The 20,975-nt window shown below is 38.1% G+C and overlaps 1 protein-coding gene across 1 annotated transcript in view; it reads left to right on the plus strand.

Moving 5' to 3' along the window:
- The window catches only part of LOC121147065 (microsomal triglyceride transfer protein), a 59,641-nt gene that overhangs the window by 24,426 nt on the left and 14,240 nt on the right, over positions 1–20,975 (plus strand). Inside the window, exons 9-12 of the mRNA XM_040966765.1 lie at positions 1,328–1,496; positions 5,176–5,283; positions 17,034–17,246; positions 20,379–20,590. Of these exons, the coding sequence (XP_040822699.1) occupies positions 1,328–1,496; positions 5,176–5,283; positions 17,034–17,246; positions 20,379–20,590 (702 nt within the window). The remainder of the gene's footprint in view (positions 1–1,327; positions 1,497–5,175; positions 5,284–17,033; positions 17,247–20,378; positions 20,591–20,975) is intronic.

Raw genomic sequence — 20,975 nt, forward strand, 5'->3', positions numbered from 1 at the left:
TTAAACTGTATTGGTAAAGGCAATTGTTTGTCTCTCTCTCTCTTTTAAGATTTATCTATTTTTATTGGAAAGGCAGATTTTGCAGAAAGATAGAGATACAGAGAGAAAGATCATCTGTCTGCTGGTTCATTCCCCAAGTGGCTAGAATGGCTGGAGCTGAGCAGATCAAAGTGAGGAGCCAAGAGCTTCTTCCAGGTCTCCCATGTGAGTGCAGGGTCCCAAGATTCTGAGCCATGCTCTACTACTTTCCCAGGCTATATAAGCAGGGAGCTGCAAGGGTAGTCCGGCAGCCGAGACAAACTGGTGTTCATATGGGATCCTGATGTTTGCAGGGTGAGAGTTTAGCTACTGAGCCATCAGGCTGGGCCCAAGGCAGTTGTCTTAATATCAAATCCAACTCCTTGGTAATGTACCTGGCAAAGCAGCCCAAGATGACCCAAGTACTTAGGGTCCTGCAACTCATGTGAGAGACCTTAATAGTTTGGGTTTCCTAGCTCTGGCCTGGGCAAGGTCTGGCTTTTGCACCCATTTGGAAGGTGACCCAGTGGATAGAAAATCTCATTGTTTTTCAGTCTTTATTACTTTTTCTTCTAAATAAAAATATTAAATTTTTTAAAAAAATAGTATAGGGTTCTAAGCACATTCTGGTGTGTTTATATGAATGTGCTGCATGTTTTTAAACTAATGTTCATTATTATGACAGCTAGTGACAGAGATGTTACCAGCATAGTCTCAACCAAAGATTCTTGATAACCAGAATCTCTCGCCCAGAATTTTCCCAAAGGAGTACCATTCTGCTTCCATGCATTTCATTTTTGTTGTCTACATGCCTATCGCATGGTCTTTACATTGAGAGAGAGAGAGAGGAAAAATTTCTCCTGTGGGTACAAGGTAAAGTAAAAAGAATTTCCTATCTTTACATCAAATAATACTACTGCTGCTGACCTATGCATTTGAGAAGTGTATGTATTTGCAAAGTTATGTGGAGAAATAGAATTAACTTTTGGAATTGCAGCTCTTATTATTATTCTTACAAAAAAAGAAGAATTTGTTCCTGATTTATTATAATTTTACTTACATAATTTTTTATTTATCAACATCCAAATTACATTTACCTTGAGTTAATACTATTAATTTAGTTGTATCTACTGAGATAATTTGAGTGTGAAAGAAATTTAAATGTAATTGTGGGTACTTCAGAGAAAGTCTTATTTTTTTGTTGTTGTTTTGTTTTTTTCAAATAAAACAATCACTAGGAAGGTGAAACAGTGGCGAATCCATGAGTGGTGGCACACCCTAGGCACTCCTGACTCTGTCTTCCTTACAGACCTCAGCTGGTGGATGCTGTAACCTCTGCTCAGACCCCAGACTCATTAGAAGCCATCTTGGACTTCCTGGATTTCAAAAGTGACAGCAGTGTTATCCTCCAGGAGAGGTTTCTTTATGCTTGTGGGTTTGCCTCCCATCCCAGTGAAGAACTCCTGAGAACCCTCATCGTAAGTCCAGGGATGCATGGAGAATACATGCTCCCAGCTAACAAAGTGCTACAGAATGTAAACCGTTGTTAAAACCTGCTTCAACCTGAATGAAGGCAGCAAAGGGGAACACTCTGAATGTTCCAAATGTTTTGTATTGTTTTCTATCCATTAGTTATACAGTAAATATTATTATACTTAATGTCTTTGCTATTCTAAGTTAATACAAATAATAATGGAAATTTTAAGTTAGCATTCTCTTGTCATGTGATTCAGGATAATATTTAAAAGGTGAGAAGTGTGGATTATGCTTCAATAAATAAGTTTTAAAGATTAGTTTTGAATTTAAAAATCTTTATATTGCTTAATACATATATATATGTATGTATATACACAAACACACACACACACACATATATATATATATGGTACAATTCTTCCAATATGAAGCATGTATACAGGAAACAAAAGCTAGGCTTCCCTTGGGTTCATGAATTTTTTTGAAAAGTATACTTATTCAATTATGATAGAGAAATGGGCCTATTTGAGAGTTTGATAAAAGCATTGCAGCTCCTTTCTACCAATACATGAAGATTTATAGGCTTTGTTTTGACACACTGGCCCAGTGAATTGAATCCAGGCTTGAGAGTACTTGGTAGGCTGACATTCTATTGACTCTTTATTAAAAGCTGGATAATGAATGTATAAGTGTGTCGAAAGCAGAATTATGAATATCCACTCTAATATGAAAACATTTTCTTTTTTTTTAAGATTTATTTATTTATTGGAAAGTCAGATATACAGAAAGGAGGAGAGACAGAGAGGAAGATCTTCTGTCTGATGATTCACGCCTCAAGTGAGCGCAATGGCTGGTGCTGTGCCGATCAGAAGCCAGGAGCCAGGAACCTCTTTCAGGTCTCCCACACGGATGCAGGGTTCCAAGGCTTTGGATCGTCTTCAATTACTTTCCCAGGCCACAAGCAGGGAGCTGGATGGGAAGTGGAGCTGCTGGGATTAGAACCAGCGCCCATATGGGATCCCGGCGCGTTCAAGGCAAGGACTTTAGCCGCTAGGCCACGCCACCGGGCCTGAAAACATTTTCTATTTCCAATTTCTGTATAGGGAGAACCAGAATTTTTATATTTGCTATTCTTCTTTTTGCAAGAATAGGAAGAAAATTAAAAGCCAAAGAAGGGAAGAAACAAAGTCTCTTGTTGAACTTAGATAGAAGAAGGTCATGAAGATTAATATATTTTGTGTCTTACACAGCTGAAGCAGTCATAAAACATAAGTTTGGCGTGGTTAAAAACAATCTTGTACTATAGATTCCATGTGCTCCCAAACATTCACCTGGAAATAGCATGTGATTAAAACACTCTTAGACTTTATTATGACGTTTGCCTGACAGGTTCTAAGTATTGACTTTTAGTTAGTTAAGAATTTTCCTGTACAACAGAGCTTTGGGCTAACATGAAAAGGAGTGGGGTCCACACACTGGGCTTTAAAAAAAAAAAAAAAAAGGCCAGGTGTAGTGGCCTAGCGGCTAAAGTCCTTACCTTGAACGCGCCAGGATCCCATATGGGCGCCAGTTCCAATCCTGGCAGCTCGGCTTCCCATCCAGCTCCCTGCTTTTAGCCTGGGAAAGCAGTTGAGAACGACCCAAAGCCTTGGGATCCTGCACCCACATGGGAGACCTGGAGGAAGTTCTTCGCTCCTGGTTTTGGACTGGTGCAGCATTGGCCATTGTGCTTGCTTGGGGAGTGAATCATTGGACGGAAGATCTTCCTCTCTGTCTCTTCTCCTCTCTGAATATCTGACTTTGCAATAAAAAAAAAAAGACTAGAAAGCAAGAGAATTTCAATTTGCACTAAGGTTTGTGATATACTTTTTACTTTTTTTCTGAATAATTAATTTTGCCTTATGAATCTAGACATCCCAGAAAATATATAGGCAATATAATTGACAGCTTCTAACTTTCCACTATGTTGTTTTTGTAAACAAGAGTATAAGATTAAGGAAAAAGGAGTGCTGTTGGAGAATCTGAATGCTCCTGAACTTGTTTTATTATATGTGCTGCTGAAGCCAGCAATCCTGAACTTGTTTTTAATTGGATGTCCCAGGAGAGCTTATGTTGCAACATTCTTCTGTCAGACTGGGGGCAGATCACCCAAAATAAAGGGCAGTTAAAGTTGTGACAAACCAATTTGAGTCAGATCTTTGTGACCTGAAGTAAACTTTCCTCATTATAATATTAAATTCTTCACCTATGGGAGCAGATTACCACGTGGACATTCAATGTGTGACAATCCGTGCTGCTGTATGCACTAGGAGGTGCCCACCTCTTCCTTTGCCACACTGCAGACCCTCCCTTAATACTTACTATGAAAAATCATTGACAAACTGCTTTTCAGGCAGCTGTTAATGAGGGAAGTGTATCTTCCAGTTGCCTCATTTATGTACCACAGTGAAGTTTTTCTTTGAACATGTCCTGTTAAAGACTGATTAAGTGAAGACACCTGAGATAAGTGAAACCCTTGCATCCAGTAATATTTCTGTTACTAGTTATATTTGAATAGATTAATAAAAGGGATTTTTGTTAGCCTTAATAGTAACACAGCTACTGTTGCAAAAGATATTTTGAGTATTTGATCTTGGCAGTGGAGAACGGGTGCAGACCAGATGTCTCCGTGCTTTCCCTGAGAGAAGGAAGCATCTCGCCTATACTAGAACACCTTTATATATCATCTGACACCCACTGAAGCTTGACACAGTCCCCTCAGCCTTATGGTTGGTGGGAAAATCTATCCGGAGTTGGTCGCTAAAGGATCACTGACCGGTTCATGGAATTCTTGAATGCACTTTTTTAAATCTCTCTATCTGTAGTTTACTTTCCTATTAAGTTTGTGTTAGACTGTTCTCCAATTTTATTTAACATCAAAAATAGCAATATATATATTTTGTGTGTGTATATATAAATATATAACCCGAAACTGAAGTTTCTTACAATATTTGTCTATCACCTATGAGATACTTATCTAACATTGCCTTATATGTGTGTGGGTGTGTGTTTAAATATATTTCAACAGATGATTTCATTACCTTAAGAGTCATTATTGGTTAAAACTTTGAAAGCAGTTTATTGACCATATTGTGTATTAAAAACTTAAACTGCAGAAATTGTCCAAACTGAAAAAAAAAAAACATTCACAAGTTTGAGGTATTTGGTAAATATTTAGAGACTCTAACTCCTTGGGTGGGGGTGGCAGCACCGCACTACAGCAGGCCGAGGTTAGTGGATGAGATGTGCATGTCTGACATCAGAGTGCAGAGTTCTTCTTACCCTGTGCTTCTCCCCATCTTCTTTCCAAAGCTCCTGAAACACAACCCATGAGGGCCAAATTTTCAGGGTTACTGCCACACAGGAGACTAAGGTGGAGTTACCACTCATGGCTTCAGCCTGGCCCAGCTGACACTGATCTGGGCATTTTTAGAGTGAACCACAGAATGGAAAAGTCTCTGTCTTATTTCTTTCTCTTTGTAATGCTGACTTTCCAATAAATAAATAAAGTTTTTAAAAAGCTGAAAAAAAAAGAAAAAAAAAATTTTCTTCAGATATAGGATGCTTAGTCACCATCTAAAAATGTCCTTTACAAATAATTACATATCATAGTAATCTCTATTATTCCTGTTTGTCCAATAGAGTAAGTTCAAGGGTCCCTTTGGGAGCAATGACATCAAAGAAACTGTTATGATCGTCATTGGAGCCCTTGTCAGGAAGCTGTGTCAGAATGAAGGCTGCAAACTCAAAGTAAGTGCCAATCCAATCTTATATATCATATCATTGCACATAATCCTGCTTGCTCTTGACTTGCCTAATTGCTTTATCCTGCTCTGTGCTTAGCAATCTTTGCTCTCTAACGTAATTTTCGCATCTGCTGCACATTGTTTCATTCTGTCTTACACTGAGGTGTAAGCTCCATGCTAAGATGGATCTTTTTTTTTAACAGCAATTGCTCAATATAGATAATATTCAATAAATACTTGCTAAAAACTGGATAGTTGACTAACCCCAATCAATATAAATTGTTTTTTTTTATTATTATTATTGTTGCTTACATTGTATTATGTAGTACAGCTCCATAGGCACTGGGGATTCCCCCCACCCCTCCCACACCCCTCCCCCCATGGTGGATTCCTCCACCTTGTTGCATAACCATAGATCAAGTTCAGTTGAGATTCATTGCTTGCAAACACATGCCTAGCATAAAGTTCCGTGTCCTATTGTCCAGATAAGTTCAGTGGCCTCTTGGGGAGACCTTCTATGGTCTGAAGATAGGTCTAACAGAGTAAAGATCCGGTCAGTTAAAAGCCCCAACAAGGCCTCAGTATCATTATACAACATTATGGAATTAATTGACATAGTATTGGGTAAACAATATGTTAAAAATAATGCAAGTTCCATTCTTCGAGACATCTGGGTTGAGACAGTATCAATGACAGGTTCAAAAAATAACAAACAACCAAACAAAAATTACACGTTAAATCAAGGCAAACATGTGGTATCTAATCTTTTGGGATTCACTCATTTCCCTTAGCATTATAGTTTCCAGTTGTGCCCATTTAGCCACAAAGAACTGCATTTTGTTTTTTTTAATAGCTGAGTAGTATTCCATGGAGTAGATGAACCAAAGCTTTCTTATCCAATCTTCTGCTGATGGGCATTTTGGTTGCTTCCATGTTTTTGCAATTACTGATTGTGCTGCAATGAACATAGGGATGCATGTTGGTTTGTCGTAAAACAGGTGTTTTGGATATATTCCTAGGAGTGCTATTGCTGGGTCATATGGTATGCAGATTTTGAGTTGTTTGAGTGTTCTCCAGACTGATTTCCATAGAGGCTGTACCAATTTGCAGCTCCACCAGCAGTGGAGTAGGGTTCCCTTTTCCCCGCATCCTCGCCAGCAGGCGTCGTTGGTGTTCTTGTTTATGTGGGCCAATCTTGCTGGTGTTAGGTGGTACCTCATCGATGTTTTAATTTGGATTTCCCTTATTGCTAGGGAGCTGGAACATTTTTTCATATGTTTGTTTGCCATTTGGATTTGTTCCTTTGTGAAATGTTTGCCCATTTCCCGTGCCCATTTCTTGAGTGGCTTGTTCGTTTTGGTTTTTGGTTGTTTTGAAGTTCTTTGTATATCCTGGAAATTAGCCCCCTATCGCCTATATCGTGTGCAAAGATCTTCTCCCACTCTGTGGGTTGCTTTTTTACTTTGTTGATTGTTTCCCTTGCTGTACAGAAGCTTCTTAGTTTGATGAGGTCCCATTTGTTTAATCTGTTCTCAACTGCTATTGCTTCTCGTGTCCTTCTTAGAAAGTTGGGACCTACTCCTAGGTCTTGCAGGGTATTTCCTACATTTTCTTGCAAGAGTTTGAAGGTTTCTGGATGTAGGTTTAGGTCTTTTATCCATGTAGATTGGATCTTGGTGTATGGTGATAGATGTGGGTCTATCTTTTTGTTTCTACAGGCTATCAGCCAGTTGTCCCAACAACATTTACTAAAGAGGCCTTCCCACTTGCTTGAGTTGTCATTGGTCTTTTTGTCAAAGATTAATTGGTTGTATTTGTGTGGGTTCCCTTTTGGAGCTTCTATTCTATTCCATTGATCTTCCTTTCTGTCTTTGTGCCAGTACCAGGCTGTTTTGATAACCACTGCTCTATAGTATGTCCAGAGGTCACAGACTATACATTCTTCTCAGCGGTGCATGGCACCTTCTCCAGAATCGACCACATGATAGGACATAAAGCGAATCTAAACAACTTCCAAAACATTAGTATCATACCATGTACCCTCTCAGACCACCATGGGATGAAACTGGAAATCAACAACTCAAAACTCCCCAGGAAGTATAGGCACTCTTGGAAATTGAACAATATGCTATTAAACGAACAATGGGTCAGAGAAGAAATTAAAGATGAGATCAAAAAATTTATGGAAACCAATGAAAACTCTGATACAACATTCCAAAACTTGTGGGACACTGCCAAAGCAGTGCTATGAGGTAGATTCATTGCAATCGGAGCGCATGTCAAGGCCCAAGAAAGACGCCAAATACAGGAACTAACCTCACACCTCCAGGATCTGGAAAAACAGCAGCAGAAGAGTCCCACGCACAATAGGAAACAAGAAATCATCAAAACAAGGGAGGAGATAAACCAAATAGAAATCAAAAAAACTATACATAAAATCAACAAATCAAAAAGTTGGTTTTTTGAGAAAATAAACAAAATAGACACTCCACTGGCCCGATTGACCAAAAAAAAACAAGAGAAAGTGAGAATCAATAGCATTAAAGATGAAAAAGGCAACATAACAACAGACACTGCAATCATTAAGAAAATAATTAGAAATTACTACAAAGAACTGTACTCCCACAAATTTGAGGACCACCAAGAAATAGAAAAGTTCTTGGACTCCCACCACCTACCAAAACTCAGTCCGGAGGCAACTGCAGAATTAAATAAACCCATAACCGAGGTAGAGATTGAAACAGTCATCAAGGATCTCCCAACGAAAAAAAGCCCAGGCCCAGACGGCTTCACTACAGAATTCTACAAAACATCCCGAACAGAACTAACCCCAATCCTCTACAAGCTCTTCAAAACAATAGAGGAGGAAGCAACCCTCCCAAACTCATTCTATGAAGCCAACATCACCTTAATCCCAAAACCGGACAGAGAACCATCAGAGAAGGAAAACTACAGACCTATTTCTCTGATGAACATTGATGCTAAAATTCTCAACAAAATCCTAGCCAATAGCATTCAAAAAATCATCAGACAGATCATTCATCCGGATCAAGTAGGATTCATCCCTGGAATGCAGGGATGGTTCAATATTCGGAAATCCATAAATGTTATAAACCATATCCAAAAACTGCAAAACAAGAACCACATAATAGTTTCAATAGATGCAGAAAAAGCTTTCGACAAAATCCAACACCTCTTCATGCTAAAAACTCTAGCCAAAGTAGGCATAGACGGGAAAATCCACAACATAATCAAAGCAATTTATGAAAAACCCAACGCCAGTATCATACTGAATGGAGAAAAGCTAGAACCCTTCCCACTGCGATCTGGAACAAGACAAGGGTGCCCGCTATCACCACTGCTATTCAACATAGTCCTAGAGGTACTTGCAGAGGCCATAAGACAAGAAAAAGAAATCAAAGGCATACGTATAGGAAACGAAGAAGTCAAGCTTTCACTATATGCAGATGACATAATCCTATACATAGAAAAACCAGGAGACTCAATACAGAAACTGCTAGAACTTATACGAGAGTTTGGCAGAGTGGCGGGGTACAAAATTAACGAACGAAAATCAACAGCCATAGTGTACGCAAATAACACCAAGATGGAAGAAAATCTAACCAACAGGATACCATTCAAAATAGCTGAGAGAAGTATGAAGTATTTGGGAATAAATCTAACCAAAAGCGTAGGAGACCTATTTGAAGAAAACTACAAACTATTTAAAAAGGAAATTGAACAAAACCTCAAAAGATGGAACAACATCCCGTGCTCCTGGATAGGCAAAATCAATATCATTAAAATGTCTATACTGCCACAAGCAATATACATTTTCAATGCAATTCCAATCAAATTGCCCAAAACATTCTTCACGGAACTGGATACAATGATTCAAAAGTTCATCTGGAAACACAAAAAACCACGAATAGCTAGAACCATCCTGAAAAATAAGAAGTTAGCAGGGGGAATCAATATAAATTGAATATTCATATGCATTCAGCTTTTTTGTTTGATTTTACATTGACAAATCATACATGCATTTAGAAAGTAGAGTGTGAGCTTTGATGTGTGTTTATTCTTTGGAATGAGTGAATCTAACTGGTTAACGTATCTATCACTTCCAATGGTTACTGTTTCTTTGTGGTGACACATTTAGCAGCTGGTCTCTTAGATATTTTTAAAACGTAAATGTGTTATTACTAACCATAGTCCCCATATTGTGTAACAGATCACAGGGGCCTATTTCTGATCAGTTAAACTTTGTGCCCAGCAACTTTCCCCTTTTGTTTTGTCCCCTCCCACACCCCACCTCATCCAAGTCTGTGGTAACTCATGATTGAATCTTTGTGGGTCATATTTCACAAAGGTTGTCTATTCCATTTGGATTTTCCAGCTTGTAAATAGTTGTCTGTGATATAGACATATGATCTTTCACATTTCTGCGTTATCAGTTGTTCCTCTTTCATTTCTGCCGCTGAGTCTTTTTTCTTAATATAGCTAATGGCTTGCCAAATTTGTTTAAATTTTTTTATTTTGAATTATTTTTCTAGATTCTACTTATTTCTTCTATAATCTTTATTATTTACCTCCATCTGTGAACTTTGGACTTAGATCTTCTTTTACCAGTTCTTTGAGATATAATGTTAGTTGTTTATTTGAGATCTTCTCTTTTTAAATTTTTGTTTACTTTTTAATTTTAATTTATTTGAAAGAGGTAAAGGATAAGGGAGATGGGAGGGGAAGAAAGACAAATCTTTCATCCACTGGCTCATAGCCCAGATGCTTGCGACAGCTGGGGCTGGGCAGTGCTGAAGCCAAAAGTCCAGAATCCAATCCAGTTCCCCCTTGTGGGTGGCAGGAACCCAAGCACTGGGACAGTCACCTACAGCCACCCGGGATGCACACCACCAGGCAACTGTAGAAGAGAGTTGGTGATTGAACCCAGGAACTCTGATATGGGATGTGGCATCTTAACTGTTATACCAAAACACGTATCTCTCTTTGTTAGATGTGAACATTTAGCACCATGTTTTGGTGTATTGTTTCCATTTTAAGTTATTTCCAAAAAAGTGTTTTTAATAAATTTTAAGAGGTTTAACTGACGTGTTAAAATTATACATTATGAATTATTGCTTGATATTTTGAAACATGTATACATTGCTTAATGTCCAAACAGAATAAACATATCCATCTCAAACATTCCTTATGGTAGAAACAAAAATTCTTTCATACAATGTTTTTAAAAGAAATATACAGTGTACTATTAATTATTACTTATGGCACACTAATATATGATAGAATACCATAACTTCTTATCAACTACAACTTAGAATCTGTCAAATAACCTTTCCCCTTCTTCGCTCCCCTCTTACCCTTCATGGTCTCTGCTAACTATCAACCCAGTTTTAACTTTTGCGAGAGTAGAGAGATGTTCCATCTGCAAGCTCACTTCTCAAATGGCCACACAAGCCACATCTGGATCAGGTCAAAACCAGGAGCTAAGAATCCCATTCATCCTGGTGGTCCGAATGGGTGGTGGAAGACCAAGGGAGGGCCGTTTTCTGCTGCCTTTCCAGGCTCTTTAGCAGGAAGTTGGATTGGGACTTGAACTGACACTTTGATATGAAATGCTGATGTTAAAAAAAGTGGCTTAACGAAATGCAGCAGAACACTGGTCTGTAGATGTCATCCTTTTAGTGGCTGAATAGCATTCTCTTGTGAACGTGTACCATGTTTCCTTTGCCCACTCACTGGTGTATAGGTACTTGTGTTTTTCTTGTGGCTGCAGTAGATAGTGTTGCTTTCAAATGTCTCTGGCAGATTTCCTGTGGATATATACACAGCAATGAAATTGCTGCCTCATGTGATAGTTCTATTTTCAGGGTTTGTTTCTACAATGATTTTATAGATTTACCACCAAGATGCCAGAGTTTTCTTTTCTCCACATCCTTATCAGTGCTTGTTATCTTTTGTCATTTTATTGCAGACAGTCTAACTTGAAAAGGTGATACTACATTGTGGTTTTCATTTGTATTTCCCTAATGATTAGTGATATTGAGCCTATTTTCATATAACTGATGATCATGTGTATTTCTTCCTTTAATAAAGGTTTGTTTAGACCAACTTCCCACTTTGTAATTAGATTATTTGGGGGTTTTGGCATTGAGTTCATTATACAGAATGGATGTTAAGCCTTTGTGAGATATATATGACTTGCAAGTATGTTTTCCCATTGTCTTCGCTCTGTTATTTGTTTCCTTTACCTTAAAAAAGTTCATTGTTCTGATGAAATCTCATTTGTCTTTTTGCTTGTGTTTTTAATGCTTTGGAATTTGATAACAAAGAAAAAACCATTTTCTATTCCAATGACCTGAAGCATCTCTCTTATATTCTTTCTGGTGATTTCAAGATTTAGGTCTAATGTTTAGGTCTTTAAAATTTGAGTTGACTGTGTACACTCTAAGAGATAGGGGATTCAGCTTTGTTCTGTGCATGTGAATGCCCAGTTTTCCGGGCACTATTTATCGATAATTCTTTTTTTCTTCTAATGTGTGATATTAACAACTATGTCAAGGATCAGCTGGCTGAAGATGTGTGTTCACTTCCAGGATTTTCATTCTTGTATTGGGTTTGTGTGTTTTTCTGCCAGTGCTATGCTGTTTTAATTATTATAGCTAAATGACATCATGTTACACTTCTTACTTTGTTATTTTGCTCAAGATTGTTTTTGTTCTTTAGGGTCCATTGGGGTTCCAAGGTTGAATTCATTGCCATATAATTACTTATATTTATTTCTAACTCTTTTGTATTTCAGAGTAATATCTTTTTTTTCTCAGTTATGATTTGATTTATTTAAATTGTTCTTCCATTCACCATTTTATTCCCCAAATGATTACAATGACTGGAGGTGGACCCATCCTAAGCCAGGAGCCAGGAACTTCTGCCAGATTTCCCAAATGGGCACAGGACACATAGACTTGGGCCATTTCCCACTGTTTTCCTAGACTTGTTAGCAGGAAGCTAAGATTATAAGTAAAGCATCGGGCCTGGCAAAAGTCTTCACCTTGAATGTGCTGGGATCCCATGTGGGCACCAGTTCTAATCCTGGCAGTCCCGCTTCCCATTCAGCTCCCTGCTTGTAGCCTAGGAAAGCAGTGTAGGATGGCCCAGAGCTTTTGGATCCTGCACCCGCATGGGAGACCTGGAAGAAGTTCCTTGCTCCTGGCTTTGGATTGGCACAGCACCAGACATTGTGGCCACTTGGGGAGTAAATCATTGGACGGAAGATCCTCCTCTCTGTCTCTCCTCTTCTCTGTGTATTTGACTTTCCAATAAAAATGAATAAATCTTAAAAAAAGATAAGTGAAGCATCTGGGATTCAAAACTACACCCATGGGGGATGCCAGCACCACAGTTAATGGTTTTATTTGCTAGGCCACAGCACTGGCACCTAAAGAGAGGTTTTGTAAGTAGCACATGGTCAGGTCTTATTTTTAAATTCATTCAATTACTCTAACTTTTGATTGTGTAATTTCATGTATCTACACTTAAGGTAATTATTAATAGATGAGGTCTTACTGCTTGCATTTTAATATTTATTTTCCAGTTTTAGCGAAGTTCCTTTCTTCCTCCCTTCACAATGTTCCTTTGAGAGTAAATAGTAGTGGGCTTGGATTCTTGCTTATATATATGGTAAACCTATTATAAATTTTTCCATTGTGAAGCTTACCAAAAACATCTTTTGAACATCATAAGCAATTTGAAGTGATAACAGCTTAAAGTTAATTGTGAAGATAGTAGGGAAATGAAGGAAGAGATAGAGGCTGGCATAGCTCATCAAGACTCCATCTTGCAGTACTGGCACCACATGTGGGCACAATTTGAGTCCCAGCTGCTCCACTTCCAACCCAGTCCCTGCCAACGTGCTTGGGAAAAGCAGCAGAGAATGGCCCAAGTGCTTGGATCCCTGCATCTATGTGGAAGACCCAGAAGATGCTCCTGGATCTTGGCTTCAGCTTGCGCATGCCTCAGCCTTTGCAGCCATTTGGAGAGTAAATCAGTGTATGGAAGATCTATCTTTCTGCAGTTCTGACTTTCAAATAAATAAAATAAATCTTTATAAAAGAAAGAGAAGAAATACTGATAAGGCCTAGTGCATTAGGCTAAATGCTAAATGATCACCTCCCAAGTGCTAGGATCCCATAAGCTGGTTCATGTCTTAGCTGCTCCACTTCTCATCCAGCTCCCTGCTTATAACCTGGGAAAGCAGTAGAAGATGGCCTAAAGCCTTGAGACCCTGTACTCGCATGGGAGACCTGGAAGAGGCTCCTGGCTCCTGGCTTTGGATCAGCCATTGTGGCCATTTGGGGATTGGAAAATCTTTCTGTCTCTCCTCCTCTCTGTTTATCTGCCTTTCCAATAAAAATAAATAAATCTTAAAAACATACTGATGAATAAATCTACAGAAGTACTCTATTCTCCACATTTTGAGTTTTTAATGTCTGTTAAATCTTTCTATATTGTGGGGCTGGCACATTGGCTTACCAGGCTAGTCCCCAATTTGCCATACCAGCATCCCAGATAGGTGCCAGTATTTTTTAATCCCAGCTGCTCAATTTATGATCCAGCTGCCTGCTTATGACCTGGGAAAACAGCACAGGATGACTCAAGTCCTACACTCATGCAGATGACCTGGGAGAAGTTCCTGGTACCTGGCTTTGGATCACTTTACCTCTGGCCTTTGTAGTCATTTGGGAAGTGAACCAGCATATAGAAAAATCTTTCTCTCTGTCTTGCTTCTCTGGGTAAATCTACCTTTCAAATATAAGAAATCTTTATCTATTTAGTGTCTATTAATATAATTATTAAAAATTGTTTTAGTATTCAGACTTCTGATATAAACATTATTTTGCATTCCCTATTTACTATACTAGAACATTCTAAATTTGCATAATTGCTAATGGATTTACTACCTCCTGGCATTTTCTTTCTCATTATTGTCTCATTGTTTTAGTTTGAAGAATTCTATTTAGTATTTCTTATAAGAAATGTGTCAGGTGGCTGCGCTCTATCCCAGGCTGCAATGTAGGAGGCTGGGTGTGGCTTCTCTGCTTATCCCGCCCCCTGCCCTCTCTTTTCCCAGATACAGGAAGGAAGAAAAAAAGAAAATGTGAAAATGATGACGTCACCCATCTTCTTCTAGCCCTTGACCCTTATCATCTAATTAACTATCATCAAAATAAATATAATTAATAAAAAAGAAATGTTTGGTGATGATAAATTCTATCTTTGTCTGGAAATGTCTTTTTGCTGGGTACAATGTTCTTAGTAGTTTTTTTTTCCCCCACAATATGAAAATATCCTACTCTCCCTTGACTTACAAGGACTCTACTGAGAATTCAGAGTCAGGCAAAATAGAACCTCTTTACGTGTCATTTATTTCCCTTATCTTGCAGCTCTAAGCATCTTTTTTTTTTTTTTTTAAACATTGGAGAACTTGATTATAGGTCTTGGGTAGAATACATTTGAGTGAATCAAAATGATGATCTTTGACATAAGTTATTACTTGCTTGAATATGTTTTTTAGCCCTTTTGCCTTCTCAAGCCTCTGTTGAATCCAGACACTTAGATATTGGCTTTCTATGCTTTCTCAGAGTTTCTGGACACCTTTTTTTTTTTTTTCATTCCTCTTGTCTCTTTTTGCTTGTAATTTTCCAGTTTATATTTTCAAATAGTCTATCTTCCAACTCACTGATTGTTTCTTCTGCTCAATCTGTTCGGATACAGATGCTTTCCAGGGTGTTTTTGCTTTCTCTGTGTGTCCTTTCTAGTTGAAAGATTACTGCTTTGCTTTAAGGCATTTCATCTCTCATAGCTCCTTCTTAGTATATTAAATTTTATTCTCTGTGTCCTCTTGAAATTAATTTTCCTTGAGAATACTTGAATTTGAAATTGAAATATTTCATAAGTGATTGGTTTCTGGCATCTTTATTTTATTCATTAGTTGAAGTTATAGTTCTGTGAATGTTTTCAAGCTGGTTGACATATGATATCATCCGTACATTGAGAGATTGATTTTATTTTATGAACTTCATGAACTGACTTTGTGTTTGTTCTTCCAAACTTCTAAGAAGTCCATTTATTTTCTCTGAGCTTTGGACATTTCTGCTATTTTAGCACTAGATGGCATCCTAAATTGAATTTTGCTGCAAGGCCAATGTGGATAAATTGTCACTATTTCAGTCCTAGAGGACACCCCAACTTCATACTGATTGCAAATCTGCATTTGGTATGCTGTCCTGCAGGAACTGGGAAAGTAGTTAAAAGGAAGTAGACACACCATGGGATTAGGACTCCGGATGTCTATGAATTGTGATTTATTCAGTATTTCCTATGTATGATATTGTACAACTAATGCTAAAATGGATATTTTAGGCACATATTTCTGTCTTATGAATGGAGCTGTAGCTTGAAGGTTAGAGGCACTGGGTGACAATGCAGTTGTGTTAGGTTTTCTCACATTATTGTCCGGAGAAATTGCACTGTTAGTCAAAGAGTATGCCTGTCTATACATAGGTATGTGATGATAATTAAATGTTTTCAATTCTTGAATTTTTGCTTCTTTCTCTTTCCCTTTCACCTTTCTCTCCCTCTGCCTTTCAAATAAATGAGATGAATCCTTTAAAAACAATGAGAACCAGACCTTGTGTTTGAGCTGTAAATGCTAAGTTGTGGGATGACACCTGTAGTCTATTGCTTGTTACTTTCGAAATTTAACAATGCAGTTAGCAAATGAGGGGGCAAATGGGGGAAGCTGTGCCTCGGTCGTTCAGATCTGGCTTTAATACCCACATAACCTTGGAGTGTCTGTGTTTGAGTCCCAGCTTTGCATCACATCCAGCTTCCTGAGAACGCAGATGCTGGGAGTCAGGAAGTAATGACTCCAGTGCTCGGTTCCCATCCCTGGGAGCTCGTGCATCCTGGCTTTGGCCCATTGCAGCCCTAGTTGTTACAGCCATCTGCAGGAGTGAACCAGTTGGATAAAAAAATCTGTCTCACTTTATCTGCCTATATCTTTGTTTCTATTTCAGTTTACCTTTAAAATAAGTAAATGAATTAACAAAAAGAAATTCAGTCAATAGGGAGTTTTTTGAACAGTCAATTATAAGTAAATTTTAAAATTGCTTTACATATTTGTAATATGTTGGAAGGTAAATGTGTTCATTAATTGTTTCTTAAGAATATGTACATTTTTGATCCAGCGCAGTAGCCTAGTGGCTAAATTCCTCACTTTGCCAGGATCCCATATGGGTGCTGGTTCTAATCCCAGCAGCCGCGCTTCGCATGCAACTCCCTGCTTGTGGCCTAGGAAAACAGTCCAGGATGGCCCTAAGCCTTGGGACCCTGTTCCCATCTGGGAGACCCGGAGGGAGCTCCTGGCTCCTGGTTTTGGATCGGCTCAGCTGCAGCCATTGCAGCCACTTGGGGAGTGAGTCAATGGATGGAAGATCTTCCTCTCTGCTTATCCTTATCTGTGTAAATCTGACTTTCCAATAAAAAATAAATCTTAAAAAAAAAAAAGAATATGCAAACTTTTTAAAAGAAACATTACATTTTATCACGTTGATCCATTTGCTTATATGCCTCAGTCAGGCTACAACTGTGAAACATTTTGAACCTTTAGTTTGTTTTCTTGCCTAGGTTTTGTTTTAGGTATAGTCATTCACATGTCTAAGATGTGTTCCTTTTTAGGCAGTCGTTGAAGCCAAGAAGTTAATTCTGGAGGGACTGGAAAAAACAAAGAAGAAAGAAGACACCATGATGTATCTGCTAGCTCTGAAGAATGCCCTGCTTCCAGAAGGCATCCCACTCCTGCTGAAGTACGCAGAGGCAGGGGAGGGCCCCATCAGCCACCTGGCTACCACTGCTCTCCAGAGATATGATGTCCCTTTCATAACTGATGAGGTAAAACCACCATGAATATTGCAACATTAACAGAAGGCAGAAACACGTCAAAAGCAAATTCCTCTCAAGTCACTGTTTATTTTCAGTCTCTCCCCTGCTTAGCAGTACCTTTTAAGTTGCTTCTTCATAACAGCTTGATATTTTGAAGAGTTAATATCCGTTATCATGAAGCATGCCTCTTATTAAAAAAAACAGATTCTCTTCAAGAATTTCTTTTTAAAAAGGCATTTAATATGTATTTACATGAAATGCAGAGTAACAAAGAAGCAGAAAGGGGGTGACAGAGAGAGCTCTTCTCTATTGCTTCACTCCCTAAGTGGCTACCACAATTGAGCAATGTTAGGCTTAAGCCAGTAGCCTAAGACTCATTCTGGGTCTTCTATGTGGGTCTTCTTGAACCATTCTCTGCTGCCTCCCCAGCACTCTGGTAGGGAGTAGGATCAGATTCAGAGCAACCTATACTGGAGCTGACATTCAGTATGAGATGTTGGCATTGTTTTAAATTTTATTTTTAAATTTTGAATTGTATAGTATAATTTCTTAGAGTCTGGGATTCCCCACCCCCCTCAAAATCCCTCCCCTGATTGATTTTCCCCATATTGTTACAATAGTATAATTTTTCATAAGGAATCATGATTCCATCAGTTTGTTATTTAAGTGTGTCCCAACATTGCTGGTACAGACAATGTCAGACAATCCAGCATCCTGTTGTCTACGCATTTCCCACAGACCATCTTTTATTTGGAAGCAGAAACACATATTGCATTGTATCTCCACATCTGAATATGGTAGTCTCTATTACTCCATCACTATACATTCCCTTAATTGAGAAGCCACGAAATAAGGTCAGCAACCGGTATGAATTAGAATAACAACAACAGATGCTGGCAATTTAAATGGCAACTTCACCTACTCCGTCACAAAAGTGGCACTCAAAGTATCTTGACTTTTACTTTATGTGTACACCTACATTAAATATCTAGTAGGAGAATGTTTAGTAACATCAAGATAAACTGTCTGAATGGTATTAAACACTGCAAATGCTATTTCCAGTTTGTATCTAAGCATGTTCACACTGGTTTTGTGATAAAACTGGACAGCTACAAAGCTTAACAACAGGAGTACAAGGCTTTTGACTAAGACAAAGCTATATATAAATATTTGCTCTGTCCTTTCGCAGTTGTTTATATTCTTGTGTGAATTTTTTACCTCCTGCATATCTAAGCATAATGGTAACACTTCAGAGAGATAGGAAGAGGCAAAGGTGAATAGAATTATAAGAAATGTTTATGAATTCCTGGTGTAAAACCTTATCATTACATATTAATAGACAAAGCCAATAACCAATAAAATTATTTTTTATCACAAAATGCAATTATTTTAGCATATTTTCATTGTAATACCTTTCTTAGGAAGAAATAATGTTACATAACATGAGTCATAACAATGTGTTATATAGGACCATCAAATCTAACAGTTCATCAAAATGAACTGTGAGTTCATTTTCTGTTACTATAATAAAATACCTGAGGCTGGGTACTTTATAAAGAAAAGGTGGTTATTTAGCTCACAGTGATGAAGAGTCAAGGGCATAGTATCTATCTTTGTGGCTCTGGCCTCATGCGAGACAACATTACAATGGTGGAAGCCAAGTTTGAGACTGGCTACCAGCATTCAGGATTCAGGGGCGGTGCAAGGATATTCTATAACATCTCATGCTCCTGGCACTGAGTTCAATCCTTATAAGACCTGCATAACTCACTTCTCAGTGGTGCTGCATGACCTAATTACCTTCTCTCAGACCTTCCATCTTAAAGGTACTACCACCTCAAAACCACCGTACCGACACCGAACTTCTGACACTTGAACCTTTAGAAAACACATTCAAATCATGAAAACTGTGGTGCAGGCACCAACAGATAGGATATGCATGTGTAGTAGTACGGTTTACTCAGAAATGCTCTGTGCTTTCCACTTTACTTTATCATTATGCTTTACCCTGCTTTGGTATAGTAGCTAAGATGCCACTTGGTATGTCCACATAGCCATGTCTGAATGGCTGGATGCAAGTCCTGGCACTTTATTGATTTCAGCTTCTTGCTAATGTGCATCATGGAAGGCAACAAGTCCTGATTCAAAGGCTTGGGTCCCTGTCACCCATGTAGGTGTCGTGTTGAGTTCCTATTTCTCAGCTTCAGAATGAAACAGTCCTAATTGTTGTGGGCATTTGGAGAATAAACTAGCAGATGGGAATTAACTACTTTTCTTTCTCGTTCTGTCTCTGCATCTCAAATAAATGTGTCTTTTAAAAAGAATAATTAAAAATTATACTAAATAAAGTATAAGGAAAGATTCTGAGGTGCTCCACTATATAGAAATATTCATTCACATTGTCTTCTCTCCTCAGATTCTTTTTACCAAATAAACTCTCAATATCAGGTTATACTGCTACAATAAGTGAACCATGAAATCTCAGCACTTAATCAAAGAAATTTTATTTCCAATGCTATGCCATATTTAATTATTTTAAATGTATATGTTTGACTTATTTAAAAGGCAGGGACAGAAAGAGAGATAGCATCTGTCCATTGGTTCTCTCCTCAATTGCTCACAACAGCTGGAACTGGGGGGTCTAAAGGAAGCCAAATGTTTCAATCTGTGTTTCCCACACGGTTGCAGAGACCCAGGTATTTGAACCATCACCTACTATTTCCTAAAGTACCTATTGGAATGGAACTGGATAGGAAGTAAAGGTAGAATTTGAACACAAGCACTATAATATGAGATGTGGGCATTCCAAATGGCATCTTATTTTCTGTTCCTAATGCCATCTCTTTGTTTTGTGTCTTATATGGGTAAAGCATATGTGGACACTGGTCCACCACAAGCATGGGAGAAAGAGATAGAAGACAGTACACCAGCTTTTCTCGGGTTCTATTTATAAGTAACCTACACTGGCTCTGTTCATAGCCCACAAGACAGACCTAGTCACATAGTCCTAACCTAATTGAAAAGGAACCTAGGAAATGCATAGTTTTGTGAATATCCTCTATTGCTGTTATAAGATCAATTTTTTACAAGATCAGTTTTAATGGTCTAGATATACACTAAGTTTCAGTATTTGATGAACAGGTGAAGAAGACCTTGAACAGGATATACCACCAAAACTATAAAGTCCATGAAAAGACTGTGCGTACCACAGCAGCTGCTGTCATTCTAAAGAACAATCCATCATACATGGAAGTAAAAAACATCCTGCTTTCCATTGGGGAGCTTCCCAAAGAAATGAACAAATACATGCTTGCTTTTATTCAAGATATCCTGCATTTTGAAATGCCTGCAAGGTATGACACACTGTCCATGTCTCTGCTTATTTGAACTTGTTTGTTTATTGATGTAGAGCACATGTAATTAATAGTGATGGTATGATTATTATGCTGTATTATATCATATAAAACAAAGCGAGCCAAATGTAAAACAGGTTTACTTTGTCACTATAATATGGAACCTTGGCTATGATTTTTATATGAAGTAGTCTAGTCAATTTGATAGATACATATATTGCCAAACTTTAGTAATGTTTTAAACTCTGACTACATTTTCAGCAGGACTATTTTTATAAGTAACACAAGAAAATGATGCGAAATTCTCACCAAATGATCTTCTTTCTTCACTTTTCAAATGGCAGAATTCCTCAAAGCCCCATTTATCACAGATCCAATGAATTTG

This window comes from Ochotona curzoniae, unplaced genomic scaffold (assembly GCF_017591425.1).
Source record: "Ochotona curzoniae isolate NIBS_2020 unplaced genomic scaffold, NIBS_Ocur_1.0 scaffold_4506, whole genome shotgun sequence".
Lineage (NCBI taxonomy): Eukaryota > Metazoa > Chordata > Mammalia > Lagomorpha > Ochotonidae > Ochotona > Ochotona curzoniae.